This window comes from Passer montanus, unplaced genomic scaffold, assembly GCF_014805655.1.
Source record: "Passer montanus isolate IOZ18808 unplaced genomic scaffold, ASM1480565v1 scaffold33, whole genome shotgun sequence".
Classification (NCBI taxonomy): Eukaryota; Metazoa; Chordata; class Aves; order Passeriformes; family Passeridae; genus Passer; species Passer montanus.
In genome coordinates this window covers 3,778,392-3,787,324 of record NW_024368041.1, presented here as the reverse complement: position 1 = coordinate 3,787,324, position 8,933 = coordinate 3,778,392, and the positions used below count along the sequence as shown (strand labels likewise).

General features: G+C 43.6%; 1 protein-coding gene across 1 annotated transcript in view; it reads left to right on the top strand.

Annotated features, from left to right (window-relative positions):
* The first annotated feature begins 3,096 nt into the window (after nt 1–3,096).
* The window catches only part of ENPP2 (ectonucleotide pyrophosphatase/phosphodiesterase 2), a 72,627-nt gene continuing 66,790 nt past the window's right edge, over nt 3,097–8,933 (top strand). The window contains exon 1 of the mRNA XM_039715455.1: nt 3,097–3,516. Within this exon, the coding sequence (XP_039571389.1) occupies nt 3,097–3,516 (420 nt within the window). The remainder of the gene's footprint in view (nt 3,517–8,933) is intronic.

The window sequence follows — 8,933 nt, the reverse complement described above, 5'->3', positions numbered from 1 at the left end:
AACTACACATGAAAGCATGAGCCTATGCCCCTTACAGTGAGTACTCTCCTCAGTGCATTTGTTGTAAAATCAAATTCCTGAATACTGATATCTGAACCCAGTGTACCGGGGAAGTTACCACTTTTGTTTTCATTACTTTGATGTTTTGCATGATCAAAATAGGACCTTGGTGCCTGAAACATCTTACTTGCAGCTATACCTGTGTAAGTGCAGCCCTGCCCTGATCTGAGCAATTTGTGCCTTGCTGCTGCCTGAAGCCAAGTCCAAAAAGCAGATCCAACATCTCTGATCACAGCTCACTGCAGGGAGAGGCTCTTTGATATTTTTACAAGGGCATGTAGTAATAGGGCAAGGAGAAATGGCTTCAGACTGAAAGAGGGCAGGTGCAGATTGGATATTAGGAAGGAATTTCTCACTAGATGAGTTTTAAAGTCCCTTCTGGCCTAGCTTCAGACTGAAAGAGGGCAGGTGCAGATTGGATATTAGGAAGGAATTTCTAGACGAGTTTTAGAGTCCCTTCTGGCCTAACCATTCTATGATTCTGTAAAAAAGCAGTGATGGCCACAGCCTGTAAAAGAGTGGTGGTGGCACTGCACAGATCACCTTTTAGGGATCCTAAAAAACTCCTTATACATACACATTTCAAAACTATGTGGGTTTGGGTAGAAATCCATTCCCAAGGCCCTTCAGGAGTGCCACTGGCTTCCACTTCCATCACTGTGTATCCCTCTGCCCCAGGTCACTGCTCCTGCTTGAACTGAGGTAGTTAATTCTGAGGAAGCATTACCTAAAGCAATCCCACTGCTCCCCATGACACCTAGGGACAGCAGCATCTGTTTTGCTAAATAGCCTGAATGTGTTTATACAGAGTGAGAGTTGCCTAAGATTTATTTTAATTGAGTATGACTCAAAAATGAGTAGCTGTATGACCAAGAATGTTGTGGTGTTAAACTGATGTAAAGATTGACCAAAATATTTTTAGAGTGCAATGAATATATTGGGAAATGCTAAATCTTGCCAGTTCCTGCAAACCATGCTGAAGTGAGACTAAGTAGGGAAGCTTCTGCTTGTCCCCAAATACAGGTATATATTAACTCTGTAAATGTGGAGAAATCATTTAACTTATAATGTAGACATGTCTTTATTCAGCAGAGCACTTGTAACAGTAAATTTAAACCCCTCTGTTGTAGAATAGATTCTTTTTCATGGTGTAACAAATAAATAAAAGTGATAAGCTAAAATCAAAGGAGAAAAAAAAAGGAAAATTATAAAGTGAGATGGGGCTAAAATGTTGTCAGTGGCATGGCAGGCTGCACATTATCTTCTAAAGCAAGTGAGATGCATCTTTTTTCACATGGAATTCAAGCAAGTATTAGGGAGCACGGTGCTGGGAACAGCCTGCTATGAGGTAGAGATCTGTGTGTTTGCTAGTTTGTTTCTTCTTCTCTGATACTTTTTTGCTCCTTTTGTTCAGATATTTTGTGTTTAGGTATTGCAGAACATATGTATATTTTAATTTCCTTGCATTCGCTACTTGTAGTACTCTAACTGGATTTGTATCTAATTCTTTGAAATTTTAATATTCCTCAAACACTTGAAATCTCTCTGCTTCTGTGTTCTCTGTTCATTATCAGGCGCTCTGTTCTGTCTTTCCAACAGAAGTCCTGTTTCATTTCTGACAGGACCTGTGCAATAGCTCCTCAAAGCTTTGATTTTATTCTCCTTTTCAATGTTCCCTCTCTTGAAAGACTGATGTTGAAGGAAGGGGCTGGAGGGAACAGGGAGAATGATTGGGGAGATTTCACAATGGAGTTTGGGGTTTTTTGGGGAGGTGGGCTGAGATTTATTTCAGCACAAGAAATGTGCTTTCCCAGCATGCTCAACACCACACTTTTTATGGAAGAGATGCAGGCTGTGTGTGCAACTGTGCTGAGGGAGTGGTGCACGACAGACAGCCATGACCACACTCCTGGACCTGGCTAGGACTGTGAGCACCTTTTAAAACTCCTTCTCTTTGAAATAAACCTGCAGCATGACCCATGGTCAGAGAGGGCCTCAAAGACACCCAGAGAAGATGCTCTCCAGAGAGCTCAGGCATTAAGTGTGAGCAAGTTGCACACAGTGCTCAGCATACACATAGATCTCTTAAAGATTTATAACTTGAGAAAATTTGTATCGAATTTGGTAGCAATGAATGAATGTATTCATTTGACAAAGACCATTCTTCTCTGGTCCCCAAAATCTGGTCTGTTGCTCCAGGGTATGTAAGCCTGAGATGTATTTATGGAAAGGACAGATAATTTTAGTTAACATTTGTATAGAAAGGAACACATTCTTTGTTTTAATCTCAAAAATGTTCAGTGCAATTTGCTGCAAACTAAAAATAGATTAAAAATTCCTAACTCTTTTCAGCACAAAAATGTCAGTGCAAATATAAGTTTGTCAGAGCAATAAATAGCAAAAATCAAGATCTTATAAAGGAAAATTTGCTAACCTGAGAGTCACACTGCTTTAAACTTTCCCTGTAACCTAATAAATAATCACTCTGAGGGCCCATCACTTCACCTGCAGCATTCACTGCCATATCCCAAGGCAAAGGTGATAAATTCTGTTGTCACCCCTCCACCTCCAGCCCAACTAGCACAATATTTTGATGTCATGCATGCTGTGTATTGACAGCCACTATTTTATACCCATTCAAGTAAGAAGCTTTCAAAATACTTTAAATCACAGCTAAAATACACAATTTTAAAATAAATTTGTTTATAATAAATTTATTTAATACATTTAATTTAATAAAAGCCACTCCAATACATTAAAAATCCAAAGGCCCTGCTGTTGTTATCCGGATGCACAAATTTAAAACTATATGCACTCTAGCAAAGGTGGCCCAAGCTTGGATGTGTTTGGAAGTGCTAGTCAGTAGAGGCTGGCTTAAGGCATGGGATTGGAAATCGGGGTGCTCTGCTTTTGGGGTACTCTGTAGTTAAGTTCCTAAAAGCAGAAAAAGCACTCCAGATAGCAGATCCTGGTGAAGGGTCTTTGCTTTGCAAAGTGAAGAATGTAATCTTATCCATTACTGAATAGCTCTATTAAATGATGAGAAAAAGCTCAGCACCACCTTGTTATCTGCACATGACCTCTCCTGAGGCATGTGTGGCACAAAATAAATTAGGAAAAAAGAAGGACAGATTAAACAAGGGCCCGGGAGTTCTGCATTTGAAAGCAGAACTTCAGGACAGGGACACTTTCCAAAGAACCATTTCAGGCAAAGGTCACATGTACGCATATAAAATCATTCCTGAAAGCAGCGCCTTTGTCCCGCAGCGATCTCCCAAAGGAGCCATTGTCCTGCCGGGCAGCTGGCACCCTGACTTCAGCCGCGCCGCCGCGGGGCCGGGGCAGCCCGCGACCTCCCGGGACATCCCGGCCCTGCGCATCCGCCCGAGCCGCTCCAGCGCCAGCGCAGCTTCCACGCCGAGCTTCAGACATGGGGAAAACAGACCCGCTGGTACGGTAGGAGCATCTGCGCTCCCCTTCTGCCCTGCTTGCCAAAGTAGCCTTAAATAAATATCATTACAAGCAAAGTCAGCTAATGGAGTAGCATGAATGTGGTTTTGCAGAATGCAACTCAGATTGGGATTTGGCAAGGAGGAAGTCCTTCCAAAATGCATTCAGGGGTGATGTTGAAAGTCCCTTGATTCATAATAAAAGAGAAAATATTATTTAATGCACAGAGAAGAAAATGTATTTTAGAAACCATTGTAGTTCTTGTACAGCTTGTTTTGCCTCCTGAAGAGATCTCCTCTCTTAACCTATTTAATATAAACTGCTTTTCATATATATTCTTACCTTACAGCAACATCAAAATTGGCATCCAGCAGAGACATGAGCAAAGTATCCTGTGTTTTGTTTATATTTACCTCCTACAGTACTAATATTATGCAAGTACATAAATATGAGTTTAGACCTCCTACATCACTTGCCTTTTGATTTATATTAAAATTTCCAGAGTCTGGAGCTTCACAGGTAAAGTTCTGGGCTTGAAGGCAATCTGTGTCAATAAAGTTCCTGTTACAGGTACCTCTCCCTAAGCCTTTTTCTCCAGGGGAACTATACGGATCTCTTTAATCAGGGTAGTAGCACTTCAAGTATCTGTATTTTTCCCCATAACTCTCTATGCCACAACTGTAAAGTGCTGATTAGAGAGACAAGTTGTATAAGGAGCAATGAAACACTGCATGCCTCATAGTTTCTCTACTCATAATGGACTCATGATGATTTTGCTTATTCTGATCTTGAAGATTAGTCTTGAGTCCTTGTTTCAAGTTTCTTTTGTTTCTGATTTGCTTAGATTTTGATTGTGATTTGTTTCTAATTTCTGTTGATCTATGCAAGCTTCCTGTCAGCATGTGTCAGTGCTGTGCACACTGTTCCTTATTGCCACCGCATCTGTGATGGAAACTCTGAGCTCTGCAAATGGAATTGGGACACTGACTTGTCCATGAAAAACAAAACAGGGAATTAGGGCATTTCAGGGTGAGGTTTACACGAGTGCTCCAGCGCTCCCCACTGGACCTGTGGAGAGGTGGGCAGGGGCTGCCAGGGAGCCGTGGCTGTGCCTGGTGGATGGGGAGAGATACTGGGGGGTTGCCTGTACCTAAAAAAAGCAAAGGTGACTGTGGCCCTAAGACTGGCTGCCCACAGAGGATCTGCTGTACCTGTTCAGGGTCAGATAGAGACATTTGTAGATGAAGAGCTTCTCATGAAGTGCAAGGCTGGGGAAATGTTTCCTCCTTGGAGGCTGGCGTGTCTAAGATGTTAAGAAAACAAAATAGTGCTCCATTTGTGTAGTAATATTTATTCTACAAAATCTTAGCTTATTTCAGAGGTTGTAATACGAAGGTTAAACTATAAGTTTAATGTCACTGCAGCAAGGAGGTTTCCAATTATTCATCAAAGATGCCAGCTGAGTTTGAATGCCAGACAGCTGAAGATATGTTAGCATCATTCTTGAAAGCTGGAGCTGTTCATAGCAGTGCCTGCACTGCAGCCTTTACCAAAGGATGCCAAATGGATCCTTTGACATTAGCTGAACTGGAAGTGGAGGTAATGAATATTTTTGTGAGAGATGGATGAAGTGGTGCATGAGACTGCTCCTGGCAGTGCTGAGGCTAGCAGCAGCTTGTCCAAATGCCCATGTGCTATTGGAAGTGCTCATTTATGGCACTTCCCCAGATTAATGGAGCACTTATGGAAACACATCAAACCTCATATTACTGACACACCAGCAACACAAACTGATTTCCAGGTGCTTACAAATCTGACAGCATGCCTGACCCATGCCACACCTTGCTGGAGGAGGGGTTTTGAGCCCCCCAGCACAGGTCTCCCCATGCCACCCACACAGCCCAGCTGGGATCCACCCTCCCCTGTGCTCATCACCGGGTGAGATGACAACTGTGTTTGTAGGGAGCCAGACCAAATGACCTCACAGGCTTTCTTTGTCTCAAAACCCAGGAAACTCTGTGTGCTTCACACAGTTAGAATAAAAGAGAACATGGTCACTGTTGCTTTGTTACACAGAAAAACCCCCCCAAAAATATAGAAATAAATACATATTGGCTCTCTCACTTTTGGGGAACTATTTTCCTATTGTGTACAGTTATTTAAATTCCATGAGATTCATGATAAATGGTCTTTTGTCCTAGGAGGCTTCATGTTTCAAAACACTGATGTAATTTATTGTTTAGAAGTTCTAGTTGATAGTGCTGAATGTGAAAAATTGGATAAGAGATTAAAAATACAATATAATAGCAGGTATGCTCAGCTCCTGTCGTCTTGCCCTAAGCCAGACAGAACTGTTCTCCTATTGCAGCTGGATTCCATCCATGGCTGGGAGACTGTGTCCTCAGATACCTGTTCTTCTAATCCAGTTCTTAGCCAGAAGTTTTCTTTTCATTTCTTTGTGGGGCTTTATGCCCTCCTTCCATGCGGATTTTCTTGTGAAGTAACTCAGAAGTCTAGTCCCAAAGTTTTCCCCTTTGTTTATCTAACTTCATATTTTCTTGTAGAGTTTTTTACTAGGAAGCTGTGTTGAGTTGGCTTTGTCTGACCTTCAGATGCCCTCTCTCATTTCCTCTCCTCAAAAGGGCAGGGGGAGAAAATAGGATGGAAAATCTCATGGACTGAGATAAAGACGGGGAGATCACTTACCCAATTAGTGTAATAGGCAAAACAGACTCAACTTCATAAAAATGAATTCAATTTGTTGCCATCTAAAATAGATTTAGCTAGTGGGACAGAAATTTAAAAATTGAAACAGCACCTTCCTTTCCCCTTTTCCCAGTCCTTCATTCCTGGTTCCCCCACCTCTCCCCACCATCCCAGGCAGCACGGAGGGGATGACCGGTCCATAAGAGCCCTCTCTGTTGCTCCCTCCTGCTCACACACCTCCCTGCCCCGCTCTGGGGCCTTTCCGTGGGCCAGGCTCTTTCAGGACAAACCAGCTTCTCTAAGGTATTTTCTGCAAGGGAATCCCTGCTCTGGTGCCTGGAGCCCCTCCTCCCCTCCTTCCTCGGAGACCTTGGTGCCTGCAGAGCTGTTTCTCTTACTTTCCCCCTCACTCACCACAACCTGCACAGCGCTTTTACCCTCTTCTGTTTCGTTCTACCCGAGTGCCGCCATCTTGGCCTCGTGAGGGCCTGAGCCCGGCCTGTGGTGGAACAGGCTGGGTCTGGTCCATGGCAGCCCCAGCCTCTCCACATAATGCACGTGTTTCTGCATTTTCACCCTCTGTTCTTCTGTTTCCATGTATTTTTTGGTTAGTTAAAGATTTTAACCTGAAAGCACTCTAGTTTTGAAGGCCGCTCTGGCTTTGCTGTTACATGGCTCTTCACCAGTTTTATCTTCCTTTTTTTATTTTAAAGAATTCTTGGAAACCCATCGTTGTTCATAACCTAATTTTTTTTTTTTTCTTCCCATGTCATCTGATGTAGAAACCTGCAGAAACACCACTCTTGGGACATGGCCAGGGCTGTTCCTGAAGTCCTCCCTCCCGCAGCACCCACCTCTCATCCCCCTCACTGAAATGTCACATTTTATTCCCTTCACAGATTTCTGTTTCCTGCTGTAAATGGCATCTTCATCTGAGGTCCTGCCTCTCATACCTGTGGTGCTCAAAGAACTTGGGATATATGGATTGTCCTGGGTAATAATGCTTTGTTTCATGCAGGCTTCTTGATCTACACCAAGTTTCAAGCTTCTGGCTCTACATTGGCACATGTGGCAGTGGCTGCCGGGACATGGCAGGATGAGCTGCTGAGGCTGCCAGGCTACACATGCACTCAGCCAGCACCAGCCCACTAGTTCCCAGACACATCCATCCAGGGAATCACTCCAGGTTTTATAGAGAGCCCTGTGCAAACCTGGGACAGGATTGGAACACCTCCCTCAGCTGTTTTGCAAACAGCATCACAAAGCAGAGGGGAGGAATACAGGCCAGGGACACCTCATTCCACACCCTGAATTTTCAATTAGTTGACTACAGCATCTGGGCTCTGCAGAATTGCCCCAGACAGCCTAATTTAGTCCTTGAGCCAGGAGATATGGTGCAGCAGGATGTACCAGCACTCATGACAAATAGCAATAAAAAGGGCAAAGACACTGAAGTGAATTCCAAGGTAGGAGTTACTACCCACAGGACATTTGTGGATTTGAGCCTATTGCTGTGTATCTCGCCCTGCTGAAAAATATTTTATGTAGCATTAGCTGTATGTTCCTGTGCTGTTGATGCATGTGACAGCTTGAAAACCTTTTCTGGCCAGTGACAGGACGAAGGGGGAATGGGACAAGGGTTTTTAGAGTTGCGACAGGATGGTGGTGAGGAACCTGTGTTGTGGCAGCAGCAAAGGGGGACCAACCTTGCACCCAATTCAATGCCGGAGCTACCAAAGGGGACAGGGGAACTGTGATTGCAGCTGCAAGGACTGTAACAAATCAGCGCCCCTCCAGCTGCACCAGCCCATGGTTTGGTGTGTCAGCATTGGCCTCAGATGTGAGTGGGATGGTGGGAACTGGCACTCATCTGTATTAGGACCGGTGAAGGATGGTCAGTGCAATACTTAAAGACTTCACAGGCTGTATAAACAGAAAATATGGCTTGGTTCAGCCATCTTTGGAGAAAGAAGAGTATGAGTTTGTGGTTGCAATCTGGTACCTGCACCAGGTGACACTAGAAGAGATGAACAGCTTCCTCAGTCATTTCAGGCATTCCTCAAAGGCTCTTTGCACACCCACAATTATTTTTGGCAGGGACAACCATAAACATCCATAAACATGAACATGAACATAAACATGTCCATAAACTGGATATCCAGTGGATGAAAATATGGTCATTATGAGGGTGGGAGAAAATGTACTGATGAAACAATATTTTGTAAATAATTAAGTTGCCACCATCCATAAATGCCTGTTTTTATTTCTTTCCATGCTGAGGCTGAGCAGCTAAAATGGCAGTGAAGACAATAGGCAAACCCCAGAAAAGGTCACCCCTCCACCTTGGACAGAGTGAATGCTGTAAGATGGGGTGAATTTCCCTTTGAGCTGATGACCCTTCATCTGGGAGAAATGTAAGAAGCCCTTAGGTGCCTTTGGGATATCCAGAATAACAGGATCCCTTTCCTCGCTCAGGGGAACAGCATTTCTTTGTATATTGCTTGTAAATGACAGGATTGTACCAGAGAATCTGAGTCCTTGCTTACAGCAAACAATCTGAAGGGTCCCAGTCTCAGCTGGCTGCCAAGTCCAAAAGCACTGACCCAGGTCATTTGTGGGTGACTACAGAAATTCAGTGCACCTGAAGATGCTCCGCTGTTTTGACATTCTCTAATGTATAATTGTGCAGTAGAGTACAACTGAAAAAGCATTAGCAA